Source organism: Hippocampus zosterae, chromosome 9, assembly GCF_025434085.1.
Source record: "Hippocampus zosterae strain Florida chromosome 9, ASM2543408v3, whole genome shotgun sequence".
Lineage (NCBI taxonomy): Eukaryota > Metazoa > Chordata > Actinopteri > Syngnathiformes > Syngnathidae > Hippocampus > Hippocampus zosterae.
In genome coordinates this window covers 6,652,390-6,679,218 of record NC_067459.1, presented here as the reverse complement: position 1 = coordinate 6,679,218, position 26,829 = coordinate 6,652,390, and the positions used below count along the sequence as shown (strand labels likewise).

Sequence of the window (26,829 nt, the reverse complement as noted above, 5' to 3'; positions counted from 1 at the left end):
ACATCGCGTGGTCAACAGGGAGAGTGCCTCTGGATTGGCAGACCGGGGTGGTAGTCCCACTTTTTAAAAGCGGGGACCAGAGGGTGTGTTCCAACTACAGAGGGATCACACTCCTCAGCCTCCCTGGTAAGGTCTATTCAGAGGTGCTGGAGAGGAGGGTCCGTCAGGAAGTCGAGCCTCAGATTGAGGAGGAGCAGTGTGATTTTCGTCCCGGCCGTGGAACAGTGGACCAGCTCTACACCCTTAGCAGGGTCCTTGAGGGTATGTGGGAATTCGCCCAACCAGTCTACATGTGTTTTGTGGACTTGGAGAAGGCGTTTGACCGTGTCCCTCGGGGAGTTCTGTGGGGGGTGCTTCGTGGGTATGGGGTACAGAACCCCCTGATAAAGGCTGTTCGGTCACTATACCACCGATGTCAGAGTTTGGTTCGCATTGCCGGCAGTAAGTCGGAATCGTTTCCAGTGGGGGTAGGACTCCACCAAGTCTGCCCTTTGTCGCCGATTCTGTTCATAACCTTTATGGACAGAATTTCTAGGCGCAGTCGAAGCGTTGAGGGGGTCCGTTTTGGGGGCCTCAGTATTGCATCCCTGCTTTTTGCAGATGATGTGGTGCTGTTGGCTCCTTCAAACGGGGCTCTCCAACTCTCACTGGAGCTTTTCGCAGGCGAGTGTGAAGCGGTTGGGATGAAAATCAGCACCTCCAAATCTGAAACCATGGTCCTCAGACGGAAAAGGGTGGAGTGCCCCCTTCGGGTCGGGGAGATCTTACCCCAAGTGGAGGAGTTCAAGTATCTTGGGGTCTTGTTCACGAGTGGGGGTAGGAGGGAGCGGGAGATCGACAGGCGGATCGGTGCAGCGTCTGCTGTGATGCGGACGTTGTATCGGTCTGTCGTGGTGAAGAAGGAGCTGAGCCAAAGGGCGAAGCTCTCAATTTACCGGTCGATCTACGTCCCAACCCTCACCTATGGTCACGAGCTATGGGTCGTGACCGAAAGAACGAGATCCCGGATACAAGTGGCTGAAATGAGTTTTCTCCGCAGGGTGTCCGGGCTCTCCCTTAGAGATAAGGTGAGAAGCTCAGTCATCCGGGAGGGGCTCAGAGTCGAGCCGCTTCTCCTCCACATCGAGAGGAGCCAGATGAGTTGGCTTGGGCATCTGATTCAGATGCCTCCTGAGCGCCTCCCCGGTGAGGTGTTGCGGTCATGTCCCACCGGGAGGAGACCCAGAGGAAGACCCAGGACACGCTGGAGAGACTATGTCACCCAGCTTGCCTGGGAACGACTCGGGATCCCCCGGGGAGAGCTGGAAGAGGTAGCTAGGGAGAGGGAAGTCTGGGCTTCCCTGCTAAAGCTGTTGCCCCCGCGACCCGGCCCTGGATAAGCGGTAGATGATGGATGGATGGATGGATGGATGGATGGATGGATGGATGGATGGATGGATAGCTCCATAAGCAAACACAGGAAATTACTTCACACAGCCAGGTTGGGACTTTAATTTCTTTGAATTTATTAAGATGCTACATAGTCCAACCAGGTGGAATTTTGCTTTTATACACCAGAGACTACTTGACTAGGAATATTCATCTTCTTCTCCAATAGACTTATTTGTTTACATACATACAAAACAGTTGCTCGACTGCTTCAGGTGATGGTTACTGTAGTGTCTTGCCTGGATCAACAAGTACCGGTATTTACACATTAAATTGCCATCATGTGGCTCAGCCTTTCAGCAAAATGGCGCCGTGTCATGGCAGGATAGTAGTGGTAACACCTTTATTATTATCATTTTTTATATATTCACATTCTGGTCTGCGTTTTTTCTTGTGTCGGCTGTTTCCATACTCCAGTGAAAAATACAATGTTCTGCAAATACTTATATGATGCAGGTCCGACATTTCAATTATTGGGTTGATTTCAGTTCTGTTCTGCCCTCCCCTCGGCAAGTCATCCTCAAACAAACCATTAAGCCTAGATACCGTTTTCGGAACACACACCTTTCGAATTCCTCATCGGCAAATTCTTCTTTTTTTCTTTGTTTTATGCAAATTTGGGCGATCAAACCATTTTGAATGTGATTTATCAGTTTTATTAAGTCAAAAATAATAACTGGCTCCAGAACAGTGCGTTCTCAACAAGTGGTCCCTCGAGGTCTTAGCTCTATAGGTATGTATAGATGCATCAATATAGTGATACAGGAAGATCACACTCTTCACCTTAGTGCAATAAACTTCAAACGTGGACAAGCAAAACTGACAAGTGTGTGAACAAACTACCACGATGGAACTCATGTAGTGGCGATACAAAAAAAAAAAAAAAAAGAATTCAGTTGAAAGCATCTGACAACATGACACCATTTGCTAACATACATTTGTCCGGACAATCACACTTAACAAATGTATGGCTCAATAGGAAAAGATGAGGAAAAGTTGTACATATTTTGTTGTCAATGTTGTCACGGAAACAAAATGACCTTCGTTTCTGCATATGCACCTTTCATGTGAGTGTAGATTTCAAGGCGTGTGTTCTGTGCATACATCTCCGTTTACCGTCGTATCAGCCTGGGGGAAAAACAAAGCCGCCCCAACAGATCACGAAGCAAAGCGTTGGCCTGGCGTATATCAGCAGACACTCTCGAAAACTGCAGCTGGTTTTCCCAGGCAACGGCATTAACTCTTCACTGCGCTTTAACAACGCAAACAAAATGAAGGAGAAAAAAATAATAATAAAAATGACACACAAACGAGAAGAAATAAAAAGATCCGAAAACAGAATTGTGCAAACCTACAAATAATGACATAATACCATAGATAAAAGCAATTAAATTAGATTCCAAAAAGTCAAGACTCAAGATGCAACATTTAGCTGTGAAGACATGCAATGAAGATCCCCCTCCGCGCGGGGAGGTAGTGAAAGCAAAAAGTGTAACTAAAAGGGACGGTTTCTGGCACAGCGATCGAGGTTGTTTTTCAATCGAAGTGGATTTTTGTGAGTGTCGCCTGTCTGGATGATTAGCTAAATCTCTCCCATAAAGGGATTTAATGTGGAAGGCTCCAATTTGGATAGATTGTACAGTGGAGGTGTGGGTTATGTTCCTCTGACCATTGAGAGAGAAAGAGAGTGGGAAAAAACGAAAACAAAAAAAACCCCACCAAATGCAAATTTTCTGCTCTACCCCTTGTGACCTTTGGTGAAAAGGGACAACAATGCGAATGCGGTGATTAGATTAGGCAAGACCTGCAACAGTTTGTTCAGTAGACGGTGAATCATTTTTGTTTGTTCCACATAGGCATGACCTTCTTTTTTTCTTTTCTTCAAACTATAAATGAGGCTCAATCCAAATGCCACGCTCCCAACAACGTCCCTTCTTCCCATTCCCAGCAGATATGGCATCTCTGATCCTAAATCCTGCAAGTCCCCTCCCTGCGTTTTATTTCATCCCTCAAGGAGGAGGAAAAAAAAAAAGCATGCTGCCGCCCCCGCCTATTCCAAACCCGACGACGGCAGAGCTCTACAAGACCAACTTGCCCACGATGATGCCCACCAAAAAGAAGAGGATGATGAGGGCGGCCGAGCGGGCGCTTAGGCCTTCGTCTTTCTTCAGGCCGGCCGAGGAGTGCTGGGAGGACATGACGTTGCTCTTCCTCATCCGCAGACCGTCAGCCTCCTGAGAACGGCAGGCATGGAAGGGAGGTTGGGAGGAGGTGGATGATTAATGAAACGGTCGTATTCCAGAGGACATGAAATGGCAGACATGGAGAAAAGAGATTATCGTTTCGTCATCCAAGGGTTTTTCCTGCAAATAAACTTTGGAGATGGCCACCTGCGCCTAATTTCGGGCCACCTCAGGCTCAAACACTTCTGATGTAATGAAACTATATTAAAGTTATAGCGACAGGGCAGCACTTTGGGAGGCATTCCAAACACCGTCAAAGTAGAACTACGAATGAACGATTTTCATTCCTCCTGCAAATGTGTCGGACAATTTCAGGTACATTTATTCTGTAAACAAGTACGTGCGATTCATCAGGAAAATATTAAGCCCAATTTATTTATTTTTTAATGCTTTTCTGTATTTTTACTTTTTCGGGAAAACATTGCTTTGAAGTGGAAGGAGTACAAGTACATTGAATTTCGCCAAAATAAAAAGCTTACGTCCAGGGTGAGAAATGTGTCGAGGAAATGGCTCAAGACAATGCTCAACTATTTAGCCAAGTGAAAGTTGATTCACTTTGTTGTTTACCTGTCCACACATGCATTTTTGTTGTATTTCATTTCGAGTGCAACATTCTTTTTTTTTAAATTTTGGTCTAATACATATGTGATTTAAGAAAAAGATGGCAGGAGTAGCCAACCGTTATTTGTCTTCTGGAAAGAGGCTGGAGGAGGGCAGCGTTTTATAGGTGTCGGTCGACGTGTGACATACACAGTATGACTCATACCAAACAGAATAGTGACTTCACTTCATTAGTCATAACAGTTGATGGTGGTGGAAGACGCACAAAGTTATATAGTTTATGGTGCGGATAGCGGTCACACTTGCTTCTCCCATGTTTGCATGCACACCACTCACCCTGATCTGTTTGTTCTCTTCCCGTAGCCTTTGAGCCTCCATCTGGAGCCTTTTGCACTCTTCCATGATCTTCTTCACCTCGCCGTCATCCAGGGTGGAGCTCAGTGACTTGGGCGGCAGCGAGGAGGACTCGGACTTCAGTAAGCTGGACGACATCATCTTGGTGGACTCAATGTCGTGCTGGTTACAAAGAGTAAAGTTAAGACGAGCGCTAAGTCGAAGACCGCTGATAAATTCGGAACCGTGACGTCGCCTGTCAAATCTTAGGAGATCACCCCGCGTGTGTTATCCAACCATTTGATTTTGTTTAGTTTAACAAGTGGACAAACAAGACAGCACAGTGGTGACATCATCATTGAGCAAGCACACTTTTTTACAAACCCAATTCCAGTGAAATTGAGACGTAGTGTTAAAAATAAATAAAAAGAATACAATGAATTACAAATCACGTTGCACCTAAATTCAATCGAATACCTGACAGCGAAGAGATATTTGATGTTCAAACTGATACAAACATTTGTAGGGGGGGGTTGTTGCAAATTATCATTCACTTAGAATTTTATGACTTCAAAATGTTCCAAAACAGCTGGGACAGGTGGCAAAAAAAGACAAAGAAAGTCGAGGAATGCTCATCAAACACCTGTTTTGAAGCTCCCATGGGTGAACAGGCTAACCGGGAACAAGTGGGTGCCACCATTGTGTATAAAGGAGCGTACTTGAATTGCTCAATCATTCACAAGCAAAGATAGGGAAAGGCACACCTGTTTGTGAACAACTATGTGAGGAAAAAACTCAAAACAGTTTTAGGACAACGTTCCTCAACATACATTGCAAAGAATTTAGGGATTTCATCATCTACGGTCCATAATATTGTCATATATGTTGAAGACAATGTCCCAACTGCATTGGAATTGGGTTTGTCATTCATGAAGTTTGTGTCTCATATTCACACGTTTACAAATCAAGACTAGTGTTTATTAGGCTGATTCATTGAAAAGAAGGTTCAGATGTTGACAACGCATGGGGGCACATACGAGTCTCAACTAGTTCATGATTTGGGGAAAAGGTGAAGCAAAATAAATAAATAAATGAAAGCACTTACCGTTTTTTCGTTCTCCACTGGCATCTCAAAAACACACCTCAGCTTGGAGTCCATCAGCTCCTCCGGCTTCGCCTCCTTCCACTAAGGAGAAAGACAGGCACGCGCGCAGGCACATGAAGACACACGTGCGCACAAACGGTCACATGTGCATGTATGCACACGCACACAATAAGGACAGAAGAGAAGGATAAACTCAATCACGACCACTTGTCAAATAAGGCATTGATTTCACTCATGACAGCAAAATGAACACTCACCACTCCTTCCATGTCGGTCATGTCTAGGGGCGCAAGCATGGACTGAACCATAAACTTGTGTTTGCTCTTCTCGTTGGGGTCGTAATCAAAAGGCTGCAGCATGACTGAAAGATGCAACAAACAGAAATGGAAACATGATAACACAAGCTGGAGCCAAATTTTTGAAATTCAACACATGTGGATCAGAAAGCCAGTCCAATGGCCCATTTCATGTCTATTTGATTCATTAAAAAAAAAAAATCTTTTAGATTTTTTTTTGGGAAGTCTGTATTGAAAGATCGGAATACAGTGTTTGGGTGACTGTGTATACTTCACAGAGGTCTTGCTGGAACCGCATTAACCGGAGCATATCCAACTTTGATCAGCAAAATAGAATGCAGTATCATAGGTCTCGAGCGAGAAAATTATATAAACTAATGTTAGACACACACCTAAACAGGAAATTTTATATTAATATAAGGGGTGAAACAAGTCCTTGAGTAATTCTCGGGTGCCTTGATTAAAAAAAAAAAAGCTTTTTTTCTGCCTCGAGTACTTGGCATGTGTACACTGCCAAGCTGAATTCAAGCTCACCAATATGCTTTTATTTTATAGTTGTTCCTGGGAGCGCGTTGTGGCATAACAGCTGACTTGACTAGTCTTCCAGACTCTGTTTTTAATTGTAATTGTTCTAGCTCCGGCCTCCCTGTGTGGAGTTTGCGTGTTCTCCCCGTGGCTGCGCGAGTTTTCTTGCCTGTGATATATCATTATTGTGACATAAAACTAATATAGATAATAATAATCGATTTTTTAACATATCACCCAGCACTAATAATTATTGTAAACGCTGATTAATCAAAAACATCGCAACTTTTTTTTTTCCACGTTAACTTACTGTGCCCATCTCAAAAATCTAGCTCACGCACTCCATCACTTTTCCCGTACAATCTTTGGTAGCACTGATCATCACCCTCTCTGATTTGCCCATACAATCACATTCAGAAACCTTCATGGCCTCGCATATAAATAAACCTGCAGTTATGTTACGTGGATTTATAAATTTCACAAGACCCGACTCTCCGTCCATGAATGTGCCTGAGTCTGATTTGTGATTGGATGGAAAATCGCAATTGTGCCACTTGACCAATGCAGCGTTTTAAAATATCTGTATTCTCAATTCGATTATCCAGTATGAAAAGATGATTGTCAAGTGGGGGCAGTGGGCTGACTTGGGCCCCCCCAAAATAACCGGCGCCTTTAATCTAATTCCACATTAATGTTACCGTGACAGGTCTACAAATGCCCCGAGGAGTTAATTGTTCCAACAGCTTCCAAGCCCGTTACCCGCCGACTCTCTCAGCATTACATATCCCCCTAACAAAAAGCAGGTGCTGCCCTGGTATTCCACTTCCACCGATGGCCACATCAGTTGCTGCTGTGCTATTTGATGTTGTTCCACAGCTGCAAAGGTATTTTAAAGCTCTAACATTGATTTGCAATGATCACTTTCTTAAGCCGGCCGGGTCTGGCAGTGCATAGAGGATGGCTCAAATACTTGCGAATGGAGGGACCATTTCTCCTTTGACCGTGTTTTTATCTTTTTTTTTGTAATGCGGTTGTAATTTTGAGACGTATTGTGAAATTGGCGCCATCTAAGTCCAAAAATTCTGTTCTGTGGCTTTCCCGAAAAATCAAATGACCGACTAATGTCACAGCCGGTGTAATCATCAAGAGTTTTCAGTTGTGTCACAAGCCAATTCACCCTCGATCAGAGATGGAGCGCAACGTTACAGCCATCAAGGCGGCTCACGATCACAAAAGCAGAAACAGATGGCATGAACAGATTGGGAACGTCCTGTTTCAATCAAGCCCAATTTACAAAGCAATCCAACTTGGGTCCGAGGGGACGCCACTGTAGAACGGAGGCAGGAAAGCGTGTAAATTCTTTGGGCAACACAGTATCACATTAAAAGGTCCTTAGCCAAAACCCCAAGGAAGCAAAACATTCCCATAGTAAGGGAATTTGGACAGGTTGGGGGATTAGGGAGAAAAAAAGAATCCGCATGAATTGGTGTTTTTTTACCCCAAAATGGTCAATCGTTTATAAAGCGCAGGGTGTAATTGTACAGGTAACAAGGGGAAGCAGGATGATCACTAGCCTGCACGTTCATTTCAATTCCATCTGTGCTGTATGTTTCACATACATTTTACAACAAAGTTTATCCAATCCAATCCAATCCAATCCAATCCTCGTGATGAATGGAACCATTAGAAGGGTGAACATGGGGGGATAGGAAGCCTCTTTTCCTCTGAATATAAAAAGGACAGTCATAAATCCACCTACAGATCAGGTGAGGAGAGACTCATCTGTTTTCTCTTTCAAAGGAAAATATTTTCACTAACCAATGTCAACCTCAGTACACAATAGTGAATATGAAACTTCGGAATGTAAAAAATTCTAAGTATGTACAAACAACAGAACAGATGATGATTTATTGTACTGTGGTGACAAAACATCTCACAACTTAAACAGCTGAAAAAAACCCCCTGAATATTACATGAAAAATATGGTTCAAAAGTCAAACAAATGATTCAGTAGTTTTACAGTACACTATTTCTCAAAGGAAAATACGTATTTGCAATATAAACGAAATTAAGATCAAGAAGAATATACTTTTCTCAGGGTCCACTGTACTGGACTTCAGCGTTTGGTGTAAGATGGCAGGTTAACAACCGCTTGGCATGCAAATGCATCGTGATTGACAAAATAGAAAACATGTTAAAACCCAAAACCTAGCTGACACTGAACTGAATCCCCTCCCCCCACTCCCTCCTAAAATTGGATTTGAATCACAAACAAACGAGACAGAGCATTGTTTGGGTACTTTATATGAAGACCGGTCCAACTCTTCCCTCCAGTTTTGAACCATTTTCCCCAAGGTTGCATTCATATTCAATTGCACCTTGTTTGTCTTGTATTTGACATGTTTGTTTGTTTGTTTTTTGTTTGTTTATTGAACATAAAACATATACAGTAATAATTTGACAGAAAATAAGGTAGATAAAAAAGTAAAAGAAAGAACTCAGTATTCATTCAACACAGTTATTATGTTCAAGGGAGTAGGATGAAGTAAAAAAAATTATCTAGTCCTACCCCGTTATGTGTTTATATCTACTAAATCATTTTTATATCAATCAGAAAGGAAAAAGTAAGAAGTCTCCATTAAGGCTCATACTTTACCCTTAACCGTGATATTTTCACAACTTTTGGTTTGTATCGGGATTATATACATCCTCACCCTGGCACTCTTGTGTCAATTTTCTCTTGTATTCATAATGGATATTGCAATACCTTTCTCTATTTATCAACTTAGTTCTGATTTATCATTATATTTAATGTTTAGAATTTATCATTTTAACTCTGATTGGTGTAGGTTGTTTGTACTATTGTTTTGAATTTGTTTTTGAACTCAGCAAGCGATTTACTCATTTTTAGGTCCGTTTCGAGATTATTCCACAGATTAACACCTTTGCTAGATACACTTCTTTGCTTGATGTTTGTTCTTGTTTTGAGTTTTTTGAATAAGTTGGTACCTCTTAATTCATAGTTGCTTTCTCGAATTTCAAAAAACTTCTGAATGTTTTGGCAGAGCAGGTTATTGTGTGCTTTGTACATTAATTGGGCGATTTTAAAGTCAACCCGGTCATAAAATTTCATCGTATTTAATTTGATAAATAGTGGATTTGTGGGTTCCGTATATTTTGATCTATTAATAATTTGAATTGCTTTTTTTGTAGTTTGAGAATAGGGAGTGTGTTTGTTTTGCAGGCATTTCCCCATATTTCCACACAGTAGGTCATGTATGGTAATAATAATGAAGTGTATAATGTGTACAAGGATCTCTTATTTAGCACTTCCTTGGTTTTGTAGAGGATCCCTACGGTCTTGGCTATTTTTCTTTTTACGTTATCGATATGTGGTTTCCAACATAGTTTTGAGTCTATTACTAATCCGAGAAACTTGGTTTCATACGCTCTTTCTATTTCAATTGAGTTTACCATAATTTTAGCTTGGTGTTTGATTGGCCTTGTGCCAAAAACAATTGACTTCAATTTTTTCAGGTTAAGTGACAATTTATTTCTGTCAAACCAGTTTTTTAATTTGTTTAATTCGTTTTCTACGGTTGTCAGGAGCTGTTTCAGATTTATTCCAGAACAGTAGAAAGTTGTATCATCAGCAAATAGGACACATTTAAATAGTTTTGAGACCTTGCAGATATCATTTATATATAAGATGAATAGTTTTGGACCAAGCACTGACCCCTGAGGTACTCCATGAGTGATTTTCAGTTGATTCGTTTTTTTATTGTTGAGTTGCACGTACTGATATCTGTTTTCTAAATAACTTTTTATCCATTTATAAGCTACACCTCTAATGCCATATCTTTCCAGTTTTTTCAATAATATACTGTGATCTATTGTGTCAAAAGCTTTTTTTAGATCTAGGAAAACCCCAACAGTAAATTCTTTGTTGTCTATATTAGTGGCTATTGCTTCCACAAACTCCATAACTGCCATTGAGGTGGTCCGTTTTTCCCTGAAGCCATATTGATTCTCACTTAACAGCGCATGGTTTTGTATAAAACTATCAAGTCTGCGAGAAAATAGTTTTTCTAATATTTTTGAAAATTGTGGTAGTAGTGATATTGGTCTATAATTTGTAAACAGATGTTTTTCTCCACTTTTATAGATTGGAATAACTTTAGCAATTTTCATTTTTGATGGAAAGATACCAGCTTTGAATGACAGGTTGCATATGTGCGTGAAAGGTCGCACTACATATTCTATAATCTGCTTGATTATTGTCATATCAATATTAAAGCAATCAGTTGACTTTTTATTTTTAAAAGTTTTTATAATATTTGATAATTCTTCTTGTTTTACTGCAGTAAGGAACATCGTGGAGGAGTTTTTTTCTACGTATCTATCCACTTCAAACAGGTCTGTTGGATCAGGAATTTGTTTTGCTAGGTTACTGCCGATGTTGACAAAATACTCATTAAATTCAGTTGCTATTTCTGCAGTTTTTTCCAAAATAGTATTTTTGCCTTTGATAAAATACTCTGGATAATCCATTTTTTTAGGACTATTTCTGATTACTTGGTTAAGTATTTTCCATATTTCTTGTGTGTTATCTTTATTCTGCTCTAATTGTGCATGATAATGATCTCTTTTACTGGTTCTTATAATATTTACTAGTTTATTTTTAAACTAGTAAATGTCAAGTATATTGCAAATCACATCCATATCACTCTTGGTTTTCCCAAACGTTTCCACAGTTTAGGCTGTCCAGAATCTCCCCCCACCACAAAAAAAACAAACTTGTTTTAATCTTTTGTAATCGAGTTAATAGAGTCGTTTGATTAATCATCTCAGCTCTGTTTCAGCTGTGTTCTCACAATAATTGATAGAAAATGCAACAAAAAATGAAGCAGTGATATGCTGCTATTGTACCATACTGACAAATACACGATTAGAAAGCAGCGATCCAGGACTCCTATTCATGTAAATTCTGTCCAATGGGATTATTTTTCCTTTAAAATTATTCAAAGTGATGCATTAAGCTGCATACATTCATCTCAACTCAACTTATAGAGCACTTTCAAACAGCCATCGCTGCATACAAAGTGCTGTAAATGGAGCAATTTAACATATACAATAAACAGTAAAACAAATCGGGAATAAAGACGGTAGAAAGCACCGAACAGTAAAACCAAGAACTACAGCCGAAGTTAAATTGTGTTTGGATGAACACGGACACACAAACAATTCCGAGTAAGCCAAAATATACATTTAAATGGTGCGTCTTGTCTGATGTACAGCTGCCTCAGTCAACTGCATCGTCAAAGAATTGAGTGCGTGACAGACAGGTTGAAACAATGTGAACACTATTTGGTGACAAGCAAGCTTGTTCCCCACTGGTTGCATTTAATGAGGTCATTGGTCAATAGTGTCGTTTGTGGAGGTAGCGGTGCACTTGTCATTTTAGCCTGCATACAAATAAATAATGACGTAAAGGTATTGGTTAACAATTAGAAAAATCAAATGCACTCAAACAGAAGAATCCCTCATTCTATGTTAATGCTTATACATATGGTTTGCGTACCCAGGAAATAAAATGTATCATGGCACTATCCAATTACATGAAAATACATTTTCATAAAGCGTCATGCACATTGATTGTCTTATTGATTAATCTTAACATTCCATTATAAATGTCATTCATGTACTGTATTTACTAATTTTATTCTAAAAACCCATGAAGGTTTTCCACACAAAAAACAATGACCAAAAATCAAACATGTCAGATGGAGCAAGAAACTTGAGTTGTTCAATAAATGTATCATCAAATTTAGAGCTAATCCCCCCCACCCCCCACCCCAAACAAAACTAAGAAAGACAGAAAAACAAATAAACTCGAACTATTTTGAGAGTGTTACAAAAAGCAATTGGCACCGATTTAGTAGATTGGCGCATATAATTAAACGTAAACCAACATAACGTAAAATTGCTGCTTTGGCTCTCTGTGTGTTTTAGGATTGAGTTTAAAGTGGTTTTACTCATTTTGAAATATCTTCCCGGTCTTGGACCATCTTATTTCTTCTTTCGACATACATTCTTGCTGCTGGAGGCTGTAAATTTCCCCAGTGTGGGACGAAAAAAGGATATCTTATCTTATCTTATTTATCTGACCCTCTTCTATCATATCAACCATCGCGGATCCTGAGGCACTGGCCTTTTAATTATTGCCAGTGTGAGGACCAAAACACGTGGTAAGGCTGCATTCAGCCATTTTGGTCTCCAGCTATGGAATAGCCTGACAGAGAACATCAGGTCTGCAGAGACCGTTGATGTTTTTAAGAGGTGGCTGGTGTAAGGCACAGCTTTTTAGCTTTAGTTTTAAATAACTTATTTATATAATTATTTAAATTGATTAATTTCCCCCTCATATGGTTTCTCTGTGCTGTCGGGGCGTGTCTTTTATTAATATCAGGATCATTAGGGTGTGTGTACAAGTTTTGTATGTTTGTGTGCATGCAAGTGTGTGTGTGCAAGCATCGATTTGCTTGTGGGGATATACATTTGTGTATGTTGAGGAGGGTCCTCTTTTTATGTGGTAAGTTTGAAATGTTTTAACTGTACAGCACTTTGAGTTGCATTTTTATGTCTGAAAAATGTTATATAAATTGATTGGTTGGTTGAGAACACATATACACGTTTCTGCAGCTAGATACATGTCTGTATGCATATTTCTATATTCATTTGAGACCATTTGAATGCATAATAATGCCGAGCTATCGGATCAGGATTAGGTATCAGCAGATCCTTCAAACCAAAGCCTAGGACGCGCGAAATGTGATCGAGACCGCACTTGCAATTATTATGATTACGTAATAGGTGACTTTCTGTCACAAAGGGCAAAAGGCCAGCCCAATATGGAACTGAACTACAGTGAGGAAAGAAAAAAAAAAGATGTGTGAAGTGAAGCAGACTCGTTGGACCGTAGGGAAACCCTGCCAGCATACAAGCACTAACGCTTACAAGATGTATTCATATTCGGGCCCTTCAGCTGAGCAGGATCTCTTTCTCCTGATTGTAGTCTCATGGGTACACCATGTCCAAAAGTGAATCAAAAGTTAAAGAAAACAGGATTGCAGGGATTTAACACAGTCCACAGCACTTAAACTTGCCTCCCTGCGGAGGGACTGGGCTACAGGTCGGTGGGTCTCTAATAGCCCCGTTTGTTGTGCTAATGACAACTTAATGAGGCTTATTCGGCAATAAAATAACTGTTATTTTATGCCATTGTGTTATTTCGCTCACGGCCTCCCTCAGGATGTGAGCGTGTCTCAGAATGTCAGACAAGAACGTTCCCCGAGGAAACTTGGTGTTTGTGGACAGAAATCTTTCAAACATTTGCGGCACATATTTTACCACTAGATGCTACATAACACCGATTGCAGCGCAGCAACATTCCTGCGGTCAAGGCTACATTTAACATGTTTACAGCCAGGTCAAGCGCGTGGAGATTGCTTTGCTTGATTGGAATTGTGCAACAGTAATTGGAGGCCAATATCATGATACTATTTTATAAGTAGTATGTTGCAGTTATCTCCAACCAGTGGGCCGTGGACGGTTACGGGGCTTCACAGAGACTGAACAAACTTTTTTGGCAACTTTTCTTCCTGTCCTCATACATAAACAGTTTAAAAAAAATAATTAATAGGCTTGCTGTAAATGAACATCTTCTCATCGCAAACTTTGGCTAGTCCAATCACCTCAAATCGTTAAACGATCCATAATGGCAGCAGCAGGATGGGAACTGGCGATGAGCAACGAGGGCAAAGGTGCATATCGAAGCCAAATCTTGGCCCGCTAAAATATGATGTCCCGTTATGCGTGGTTTGAGCTAATAATAACTTTGTTCATCATGGAAACTGCAGGATACAACACACACCAACATTGTGAATTTTTTATCTTTCACAGAATGGCATATGGCCAGCATATGCTAACAAGCCATTTGGTTATTTTATGTTAAGTGATCTGTAAAGTGCTTTGTTACAGCTGCAGCTGTCATGAAAGCGCAATATAAATAAAGACGTCCTGTATTGTATTGTATTGTAAGCCAAATACAATAAAACACACAACTGAAATTGAGCCTGGCAATGACGTTGTGCCTTACAACGCACAATGCTAGGGAACATGAGGTGAGACTGGCCGCTTCTTATAAGAGAAAAAAAAATTTGCAGGGCTGCAACTAACTACAACTACATTCTACCTGATAGTTAAGTGGTGTTTTATTAATCAGTTGTTTACAGTATTTTCCATGCCAGTGTGCCAAAATACAGTATTCACATGAAACCAATCCAGGAGACCCTTCTACTGTGACATCACATTTGTGCGCCAAGATATCGATGTTAAAGGGAAAGCGATCAAGGGCACACGGTCGACTAAGTGAAATAACAGTGGTAAAAGAGTTGGCAAGTCCATTTTGTAATCACAACAATGGTGAACAACTGTGCCGTTTATGATGACTCGAATCACTCAATTAGAGTTAAGACATCATCCGTTCTGATATCCAGCAGAAAGTTTGGGTTTCAACCAGGAGGAAAAAAAAATGAAGCAATTATAGGCAATTCTAAGTATTTTTAGGTGTGGCATCATTCCACTCCTATTTTTGCCTCCTTAAGGACAGCTTTATTGTGTGAGGCTATTTTAGAAACCACTCGTTTTCACGAGATTTTCACAACAAGGCAAACATTTTCTATGAAGTCGCCTTGGTAACCATACATCTCGGGTTTAGGTCAGCGCGACGCTGTGGGTTTATGTGACGTCAAAAGAGGACTGTACATAGTAGCAGAGCCGATTTCAGCCCAGTACAAATGCTGTGAGGAGGAGGGAATTCCTACTTGGGGCTGTGCTCTGTAAAAAGAGTTGGTTACTATGGTGACACACGCCAATTTTGGCAACTCAAAAAACGACCTGATCTATTTATATCTGACATAAACCCCCCCCAGAATACACATACAATTCTTTCAGTTTGTGGAAAAAGCGAACTTTGGGTTTGAAAAGGTGTGACAAATTTCATGTTAACCTCAACTGTGGTAACTGGGCAAATACAGTCGCAGAGTGGACCATGCAATTTTGTCGCCCACTGCTGACTAATTTCTGAAATTACAGCGTGTGAGTTGTGGAAAAGTACACATTCCCGCGTCTGCCCAAACAAGACAAGCAAAGGTAAACTATAGAAACAGCGTAGACCACTGGTCAACAACCTGAAATAGTATAATGTGTATATTGCAGTTATATGGTTATATTTCTGTTTGTGATAGAAACATAATAAATTTGAGTCCTCATTTTCATGAAATGAAAGCCAAACTTAAATAATTCAACTGCAACAATCCAAAAATGCCCTCTGTGTCGTTGCACCGTCGTAATTTTATTGCGTGTACTCTCAGTGCCGTGCAAAGGTGCGTTGATGCATTTATTATATATATATATATATACACATTTATTTTCTTGGCTTTCTCAACGGTTTACAGCAGGCAGACAGGCAAATTGCTCAATAAATCTTGGTGTCAGGTGTCACACATCGGCAACTGTGACGTGTATTTTGAGCGACAAAAAATATAGATGTTTTGAAGTAATGTTAAAAGAACAGCATAACATACAAATTAAAATAAAAACAAATTGAAATTCAAAAATCAATGTCACAGAGAGCCACAGCAGAAGGATCAAAGAGCTGCGGGTTGCCGATTTCTGGCGTCAACAATTAAGTATCGTCTAAATATGCAACATTTGAGGTGTTTCCATCATGAAAGGGGAAGTGAACTCCAAAATATTGCTTACAATAATACGTTGTATCCACCCCCATAAGTCTAAAAACAGCATTCTGATTAATATTGCACTTGTGGAATATGCATTAAGCAGCAAAATCAACCCGCATCTCAAGGTGCGGCCATTTTGCTACTTGCTATCGACTGAAAATACTGCTCACCTGTTTTCTGAAGATGAGCCGTGATTGGTCATTACCCTGATGCACTGTGATGCCATGCTCAGTTAACAGCTTAGCTGGATTTTGTTGCTTAATTCCTATTCCACTAATGAATATGAACCAGGATACCGTGTTTAGTTGAGTGGGGCTGCATAGATTTTTTTAAAGGAAAATTTGGGGGTTGACTTCCCTTTTAAATATCCCTTTTAATAAAAACAGCCATTTTGGGATACAGTATATGTCACTTGAGACATGATTGGAAATATACATACAGTCATTAAACTGAAACTGGACAAGTAATTACCCGAGACGTTGATGGAGGTGCCTGCATCGATGATTCCGCTATTTGGCCGTACGCAATACCGGCGTGGTGCAGTCGTCTTTACCTTGAAGCACACATTCCGGTCGGTTGGGTTGGCGAGTTTGAGATTGGTGGTGACCACGTCAGAGAATGGACCTGCAAGAGAGACGTACATGTGAAGGAAATAAAGGTGTGGCTTGTTCGCGTCTGACATAACTATTACTATTCACCATAATACTCTTTGGTTTCTCCAAAATATCCAACTTTACAACACACATTGTAAACAGTCAAAATTCCATCGCAGGTATATATTTGAACAGAAGATGAAGAGGTGACACTATTTTGCATTTCTCATAGCAGTATTCCAGCTGGCTTTTGACTAGACGACTGACTACTCAGTCTTTCCTAATGGAGGTCAATTGACCAAAACTGCGTTGACTGGAAGCGACAGCTAGCTAAGAGATCAAGGTGCTTGTTTATGATAAATTTATTTTTATTATCTATTTTTATTACTTGCGTTCAACAGCCACTACAAGAACTAGAGGCGCCTTAACCAGCTCATTTATCCCAGAATGATACATTGATTTGGAATTAGATCTGAGTGTCTCTTGTCATGCTCCTGCTTAAGATATTAAGGATTCACGAGATGCAGGAGGCCAGCCGCACGACACTCAATCCCCCATCACTTTGACTTCTCATCACTTTGGTTATTTCTGACAGCTTTCCCTGGACCTGAGAAAAGACTGCCGGATTTCCATAAACTGTCTAGTGAAATGTATACCGGTACCCTGATGGTTAAAACTGCTGAGTACCGGTATATTAGTCACCTTCTGTCAAGTGAGGGGCCACAGGGAATGAAAGTACAACTTCCCAGACCTGACATACTTACTTAAATGGTACCGGACCATTCAAATTAGTCAAGACATTGGCTGAAAAAAAATAATGAAATCTCAGAAATCGTAGCAACAATCATATTGAGTGCTCCTTCCATTGACTGATGACACATTTTGTAAAATACAATCAATTAATTAATTGTATCATCATTAACCTATTTGCATAGCTGCCTAATGCCAAACTCAGACTACCTAAAACAGATGCATTACAATTTTGCTGAAAATCAAATATACAACAAATTCTCACCAGCGACTATTTATCACAAATTGTGTTACCAGTCAATGTGTTGACTACTTGAACTAATGCTAAATGATAGCATTTGGCTGCGAGTTCAACAGCACTGAACAAGTCAAAGTCAAGTCAAGTCAAGTCAACAGTATTTATAGAGCACTTTCAAACAGCCATCGCTGCACACAAAGTGCTGTACATGGAGCGACCCAACATATACAACAAACAGTAAGACGAATCAGCAATAAGTAATAAGCAATAAGGCGGTAGAAAGCACCAAGCAGTAAAACCAATAGCAAATCCAAGTCATGCTGAGTCAAACGCCAAAGAATACAAGTGAGTTTTGAGGAGGGATTTAAAGATGGGCAGCGAGGAGGCTTGCCGAATGTTCAGTGGGAGGTCATTCCAGAGAGATGGACCAGCAACAGAAAAGGCTCGATCCCCTCTGAGCCTCAGTTTAGTTCTTGGTACGTCTAGCAAAGACTGGTCCACAGACCTGAGGCGCCGGGCAGGGGTGTAGGGGCGTATGAGCTCAGAGAGGTAAGGTGGCGCGAGATTATTCAGAGATTTGAAAACAAAGAGGAGGATCTTAAAAATAATTCTAAAATGAATGGGGAGCCAGTGAAGCACTCAACTTGAGTTAACATGTGGCTGTTCTGATTTTGCTGCCTCAAATCAACAATAAAATGTTTCCACATTCTGCCCTACAATTTGCTCACGTACTAGTCATTGCCGTTTAGTACATTGAATGAGTATTTCTATGGTTGTTTGAGATGGCCTACCATGTGAGTGGTCACTGAATGCAACTTGAGTACAGTATTTGCCTTCTTTTGCTTCTCCACGCAGCTATCGATCGTTGCATGCAAACACTTTGTTTATAAAACTGAAAAACCACAAAGGTGTGTTCTTTCAATGAAAAGACGTAATGTCACACCGCCTTCACTCTGTGAGTAGGAGCAAAATGCCATTCAAGGGCAGTCTGAAGCCCTCGAATGTTGACCACTTGAGAATTCCATGACCTTTGCTATGTTTGACTCCAAGTGGTCGACGACCACTATAATTAAAAAATGTACCTGTTTGATATTTCAATTCGGCTGAATGCTTTCCCCCGTCATTAACCCAGCTAACCGGTTTCACACACATTTTATTTTTACATCTCAATACTGTGAGTCGACTATTAAAGCCACTTTCTTAAAACATAGTTGAAGGGCAGATGTATTTTGCACATGGCTCTACTCCAAAATTAGCATCAGCTCCCAGATAATGTTTCATTCGGCTCAGCAAACACCTGAGTGACAGATACTTACCATCTCCTGCTAACTAAAGATGGTGGTATGTTGGCTCAGACCCCTTCAAGTTAAAGCTTTTACTTGAGGGCTATGCCGCAGACTGCTGCACCTGATCTGCGACTTTGTTCATGTTACATCTTGGTGAAAAATGTAATGTTGCCTCCAGCGAAGGTTTTATCTTCTTGATGTTCTGTAGTTAGTGAGCCAGGTGCAGGGTTGTACACTAACTTTTTGCACTTGTAGCACTTGTACGACTAACTTTTTCAGTTCGTCAGACTATCACAGGAAGTGCATTGTACACCTTTTTGGAGCGGTACAGAATGACCAAATTTGCTAACGTATAATCGTCTCAATTGGCATGCTGTATTTTTTTAAAGATATATTTTCAAACAGTTTTGCTGTAGCAAGCTTTTTTTTGGAACAAATATTTGTAAAAGAATGAAAATACACATACTAAATACCTGGGCGCATTTGTCCCATACTGGTCACATTGTTGAGCCCTTAGTGTGCTTTATTACTCAAATGATGATCAAAACTACAAAGTAGGCCTGAATGAGCTTGACAAATCATTCCTCAATATTGTGATATGCAATTATTTTTTTCAAGGTCTTCTTTGTTTTATTTTTATATTTACTGTATGTCTTTGTCTGTTTATGCAGTTCAGTTTTGCTGCACTTATTTTTAGCTGTGTGTGTTTCAATGCACTGCATGTTTACACTGTGGTTGAGAGGAAATCAATTTTATCTGTGCTGTATGTTGCACATATTTACATATTTGACAATAAAGCTTGACTTGACTTCTTACCATTTATTGTTTTATGAAACAAGAAACACATTCATCACTCTTACAATAATATCAGATTTCGCAGATTAGGCTTACATTAAAATAAAGGCAAATGAACCATGAATGAATATGAAAGACAGTTTATCTTCTTCAATTAGAGTAGATAAAGGCTTCATTCATTTTACATTTGTGGCTTGACTAGTAGTAATTAGTTTGTTTTGTATAATACAAAAAAAGGGACGCAAATTTTACAGTTTACTCCGACTTTATGATCACTGTGAGGGCCGACAAACATTACGCAAACATTCTTAACGTTTTCCAATACTGTAAAAATGTCTAGAATAAATATTACATTTCAACATTTCTGTCATCGAAAACATGCGTCATAGCCTTCGACGCACGTTTCCATTAGCAGGGCGGGATGACAGGCAGGTGGCTGTTCTAAAAAAAAAACGGCATTTCATGGATACACGAGCCATACACCCCTCCGTGAGTCGTCACCTTACCGTGGTGGAGGGGTTTGTGTGTTCCAATGATCCTAGAAGCTAAGTTGTCTGGGGCTTTATGCCCCTGGCAGGGTCACCCATGGCAAACAGGTTCTAGGTGAGGGGCCAGACAAAGCACGGCTCAAAAGACCCCTTATGATGAGTAAAATTAATGGATCTCAGTTTCCCTTGCCCGGACGCGGGTCACCGGGGCCCCCCTCTGGAGCCAGGCCTGGAGGTGGGGCTCGTTGGCAGGCGCCTGGTGGCCGGGCTTACACCCATGGGGCCCGGCCGGGCACAGCCCGAAGAGGCAACGTGGGTCCCCCTTCCCATGGGCTCACCACCCATGAGAGGGGCCAAAGGGGTCGGGTGCAATGTGAGCTGGGCGGCAGCCAAAGGCGGGGACCCTGGCGGTCCGATCCTCGGCTGCAGAAGCTAGCTCTTGGGACATGGAATGTCACCTCTCTGGCAGGGAAGGAGCCCGAGCTGGTGTGTGAGGCAGAGAATTTCCGACTGGATATAGTCGGACTTGCCTCCACACACAGCCTGGGTTCCGGTACCAGTTCTCTCGAGAGGGGTTGGACTCTCTTCCACTCTGGAGTTGCTCACGGTGAGAGGCGCAGAGCAGGTGTGGGCATACTCATTCCCCCCCGGCTCAGTGCCTGTACATTGGGGTTCACACCGGTAGACGAGAGGGTTGCCTCCCTCCGCCTTCGGGTGGGTGGACGGGTCCTGACTGTTGTTTGTGCATATGCACCAAACAGCAGCTCAGCATACCCACCCTTTTTGGAGTCCTTGGAGGGTGTGCTGGAGAGTACTCCTACTGGGGACTCCATTGTTCTGCTGGGGGACTTCAATGCTCACGTGGGCAATGACAGTGATACCTGGAGGGGCGTGATTGGGAGGAACGGCCCCCCCCGATCTGAACCCGAGTGGTGTTTTGTTATTGGACTTCTGTGCTCGTCACGGATTGTCCATAACGAACACCTTGTTCAAACATAAGGGTGTCCATATGTGCACTTGGCACCAGGACACCCTAGGCCGCAGTTCGATGATCGACTTTGTAGTTGTATCATCGGAGTTGCGGCCGCATGTTCTGGACACTCGTGTGAAGAGAGGGGCGGAGCTGTCAACTGATCACCACCTGGTGGTGAGTAGGCTCCGATGGTGGGGGAAGATGCCGGTCCGTCCTGGCAGACCCAAACGTATAGTGAGGGTTTGTTGGGAGCGTCTGGCGGAATCCCCTGTCAGAAGGAGTTTCAACTCCCACCTCCGACAGAGCTTTTCCCATGTTCCGGGGGAGGCGGGGGACATTGAGCCCGAGTGGACCATGTTCCGTGCCTCTATTGTAGAGGCGGCCAATCTGAGTTGTGGCCGTAAGGTGGTTGGTGCCTGTCGTGGCGGCAATCCCCGTACTCGCTGGTGGACACCAGCAGTAAGGGATGCCGTCAAGCTGAAGAAGGAGTCCTATCGAGCCTTTATGGCCTGTGGGACCCCAGAGGCAGCTGACGGGTATCGACTGGCCAAGCGGACCGCGGCTTCGGTGGTCGCCGAGGCAAAAACCCGAGCGTGGGAAGAGTTCGGCGAGGCCATGGAAGCCGACTTCCGGACGGCTTCGAGGAAATTCTGGTCAACCATCCGACGTCTCAGGAGGGGGAAGCAGTGCACCACTAACACTGTGTACAGCGGGGATGGGGCGCTGCTGACTTCGACTCGGGACGTTGTGAACCGGTGGGCAGAGTACTTCGAAGACCTCCTCAACTCCACCAACACGCCTTGCTTGGAGGAAGCAGAGCCTGGGGACTCTGAGGTGGGCTCTCCTATCTCTGTGGCTGAAGTCACCGATGTGGTTAAAAAGCTCCTCGGTGGCAAGGCCCCAGGGGTGGATGAGATCCGCCCGGAGTTCCTCAAGGCTCTGGATGTTGTGGGGCTGTCCTGGTTGACACGCCTCTGCAACATCGCGTGGACAACAGGGAGAGTGCCTCTGGATTGGCAGACCGGGGTGGTAGTCCCTCTTTTTAAAAAGGGGGACCGGAGGGTGTGTTCCAACTACAGAGGGATCACACTCCTCAGCCTCCCTGGTAAGGTCTATTCAGGGGTGCTGGAGAGGAGGGTCCGTCAGGAAGTCGAGCCTCAGATTGAGGAGGAGCAGTGTGGTTTTCGTCCCGGCCGTGGAACAGTGGACCAACTCTACACCCTTAGCAGGGTCCTTGAGGGTATGTGGGAATTCGCCCAACCAGTCTACATGTGTTTTGTGGACTTGGAGAAGGCGTTTGACCGTGTCCCTCGGGGAGTTCTGTGGGGGGTGCTTCGTGGGTATGGGGTACCGAACCCCCTGATACGGGCTGTTCGGTCACTATACCACCGATGTCAGAGTTTGGTTCGCATTGCCGGCAGTAAGTCGGAATCGTTTCCAGTGGGGGTAGGACTCCGCCAAGGCTGCCCTTTGTCGCCGATTCTGTTCATAACCTTTATGGACAGAATTTCTAGGCGCAGCCGAAGCGTTGAGGGGGTCCGTTTTGGGGGCCTCAGTATTACATCCCTGCTTTTTGCAGATGATGTGGTGCTGTTGGCTCCTTCAAACGGGGCTCTCCAACTCTCACTGGAGCGTTTCGCAACCGAGTGTGAAGCGGTTGGGATGAAAATCAGCACCTCCAAATCTGAAACCATGGTCCTCAGTCGGAAAAGGGTGGAGTGCCCCCTCCGGGTCGGGGAGGAGATCTTACCCCAAGTGGAGGAGTTCAAGTATCTTGGGGTCTTGTTCACGAGTGGGGGTAGGAGGGAGCGGGAGATCGACAGGCGGATCGGTGCAGCGTCTGCAGTGATGCGGACTTTGTATCGGTCTGTCGTGGTGAAGAAGGAGCTGAGCCAAAGGGCGAAGCTCTCAATTTACCGGTCGATCTACGTCCCAACCCTCACCTATGGTCACGAGCTATGGGTCATGACCGAAAGAACGAGATCCCGGATAAAAGCGGCTGAAATGAGTTTTCTCCGCAGGGTGTCCGGGCTCTCCCTTAGAGATAAGGTGAGAAGCTCAATCATACGGGAGGGGCTCAGAGTCGAGCCGCTTCTCCTCCACATCGAGAGGAGCCAGATGAGGTGGCTTGGGCATCTGATTCGGATGCCTCCTGAGCGCCTCCCCGGTGAGGTGTTCCGGTCATGTCCCACCGGGAGGAGACCCCGAGGAAGACCCAGGACACGCTGGAGAGACTATGTCACCCAGCTTGCCTGGGAACGACTCGGGATCCCCCGGGGAGAGCTGGAAGAAGTAGCTAGGGAGAGGGAAGTCTGGGCTTCCCTGCTAAAGCTGTTGCCCCCGCGACCCGGCCCCGGATAAGCGGTAGATGATGGATGGATGGATGGATGGACGAGCCATACACAAAGTCTATTCGTGTATGATTTGTTTATAACAGCCCTCCAATATGGCCGCCGGTAGTGCATTGTGGGTAATTGCTAAAAGGAAGGAGTATACTATACTGTATTTCATCGAGGGTACTGGGAACCTGGAAAGGCCGAGAGAAGCATTTTGAAACGATACGCGTGAGCTACGACACTTAACAGGCTGCAAAAGTGCGTTGCATGCCTCCGCGTCAGGCTGTTGCTCATCATGGCATGCGTGAGTAAGTGTGTGCGTATGCGCGCATGTGCGGTAATGGGTCGATCGCAGGAAATTGCTTGATCGAAAAGCAGATCTTCGGTCAAAAAAGGTTGGGGACCCCTGCTCTGCAGGATGCACCGTAGGGAAAAAAAATAATCATGAAGGCTCATTTTGTATTTGTAGCCAACAGATAATAGGCTAATATTGATTCATACAGCATGGGTTGCTTTCATTACAAGGCTTATATAAGCCTTTTTTGCAAGGCTCCAGACATATTTGTTTTTTGTTTTCTTGGTCTAATTTTGATGAAAGCGTTTCACAGCTATTAACACCTGTAGGGAAAATTTCATAATACATCTCCTTAAAGTCCTGACTGATTCCTATGGTCTGAGAAGATATGAAGCAATTTCCTAAATTACAATCCCCTCATAGAGTGAGCATGCACGCCCAATTACCTAATCAATTCAGAAGAATATCAGCTAAGTTATTGAAAGCATGTGATAAGGCAAAGTAGAAAAATACTATTTCTAAATTTTTACGACACAAAATTGAAATAGAAGACAATAATTGCAGTGTGATACGGCTGAAGGGGTGACGATGTAAAAGAAGGAAGTACTGAACAAGAAGTCTCACACTGATAAGATTGACAATATACAACATACAAATATTGGTATTAACCCCTGCCTATTAAGTAGTCATTATGCAAGCAAGTTAACATGAAAATAACACTGATGGCCATTTGTTGTATGAATTAATTTATGAAAAATGAGTAATATTGACCATTTGAGATCATGTTCTTTGTTAATATTACAATGTAATAAAATGTTCTTGGAAATACACATTTTACCATTTGTGTCAAGACTTTGATTTGTCTGTATAATTCAAATACTAATTCCCTGTATTTAAGCATATTGCCATTAGTATAAAAAAAATAAACTGAAATTATATTTCTTGAAAATATAAGGATAACCTTTATCAAGGTAAAAAAATATTGCAGTAATTATAAAGCGAAAAGTGACAATGAATTGTTAATTTTTAATTAAAATCAACGAAATGTTGCTTCTGCTGGAAGGAAAAGCAAATCCAACTAGTAGATCTGAAATGTATTTGGTGTTAATCAGACGAACTTTACATGGTGGCAGGTTTTACATGAGTTTAGATGTAACTGGTTAATTTTGAACACAGCTTGGGGTGTGCAAAAAAAAATTGAAACAGGAATAAATTGTTGCAGGCCTCTTCACAATACATGCATCAGTACAGAAGCGGCAGAATTCATTCTTAACGTTTCCTGGTGTCTCTGAAAATTGCTCCTTGCTGTGCAGTGCACACACATTTTGACCAGGCACAGCACTGGCGGTAAAACGGAAGTGCTGCTCACAGTAGAAAAAGAAAGCATATTTGACATGCCGCGTAATAAAAATATAATTTGGGTATACATATTACTGTCTTCTTAAAATACAGTAGTATGCAGTGTTAAATATCAGGATATGTATCACCTTGAAGGTCATGTATCACGATACAGATTGTATCATGAGGCCTGTATCATGATACGCATTGTACCATTGCAATACCTAGCACTAGCTACATGACAGTTGTAATACTGTGTGCACACTTCGGCAACTACATTATTTCAGTTTAATTTATCTTTGTGGCTCGTAAATATCGTTCACATTTTTGTTATTATTTCGTCATAAGTGTCCCTGTTATATCTTACAGTATATGACTAAGATCCGGCATTAGAACAAGGGTGTGTAGACTTTTGCTATCCCTGAAGGCGTCAACTTGTCAAGCCGACTCGGGCAAGCTAGCCAATCAGAGGGCGAGCTAATGCTAGCCGGCTACACCTGCTCGAGAAGTCGAAATGAACAAACTGTCCAAACGACATGCGCTTTGAAACACATTTCCGTCATTTGCCATTATGGTGGGGAATTCACGAAATATCGTGTCTGCTTTTTACTTTAAAAGGGAAGGTCCCGTCGGGGGAAATGTGCGACAGGGCCTTGTGTATATTAGCCGTCGGATGCTAATTCGGCTATCTGCTGTCACCTGACGCGCAGTCACTCGCCAAGCAACCGGATTGTCTCCGTAGGCTCCTCAAAAGCAACAAAAAAAATGGCCCACAGAATTATCCGACTCCAACGTTTGGAGTCCTAACCCTCCCGTTCGATCCACAGAGCCCTCCTCACCTCTGAATTTCAGTTCGTGTTGAGGCTCCAAGAGCAGAACCTGTTCTGGCCTGGCCATGACCCAACGAGCTGGAGCGGCGGCGATTCGGGCTGGGGACGCACTCGTGGAAGGTTCTTGGATGTCACGGACTCGGTGACAAGACGAGCCGGCCCCCCGGTCACCACTGGAGCTAGCGACGGCTGTTGTGGTGCGGCAACAGCGGGCTGGAAGCTGAGTGAGAAGCAGGCCAGTGACGTCACTGCCTCTGCATTGCCACCCAGCGGGGAGGGTGACGAAGGGTGACGGACGGTGTGCTGCTGGATAACACTCAAGCAACGACAGGCTCTGTGGGGGCTATGATGTGATGAGAATGTACAAATGTCACGCCAACAATTATATTGGCCTTAGTCAGCGGTTTTACTATACAGTACTACCAAAAAAAAAAGTAGTTTTAATATTTCTGTAGGTACATTGAAACAGAATGCACAGTTTGAGCGTTAGCACTGCGCTTAACTGTAGGAAAATAAAAACTACTTGAATCATGATTGAGATAAAATGCATTTGCGAAATAACAATTGGACGTCAGAAAACAAACCAAAACACAAAATGAAAATGCAGTGTACG

General features: G+C 42.6%; 1 protein-coding gene across 1 annotated transcript; it reads right to left on the bottom strand.

Moving 5' to 3' along the window:
• Positions 1-1,481: 1,481 nt before the first annotated feature.
• On the bottom strand, positions 1,482-26,474 carry vapb (VAMP (vesicle-associated membrane protein)-associated protein B and C). The gene is made up of 6 exons (XM_052075281.1): positions 26,226-26,474; positions 16,766-16,918; positions 5,928-6,031; positions 5,671-5,751; positions 4,569-4,748; positions 1,482-3,662 (listed from the first exon to the last, which is right to left on the bottom strand). The coding sequence occupies exons 1-6, from the start codon at positions 26,281-26,283 to the stop codon at positions 3,507-3,509; spliced, it is 732 nt and encodes a 243-aa protein (XP_051931241.1). The 5' UTR covers positions 26,284-26,474; the 3' UTR covers positions 1,482-3,506.
• Between the last annotated feature and the right edge of the window lie 355 nt (positions 26,475-26,829).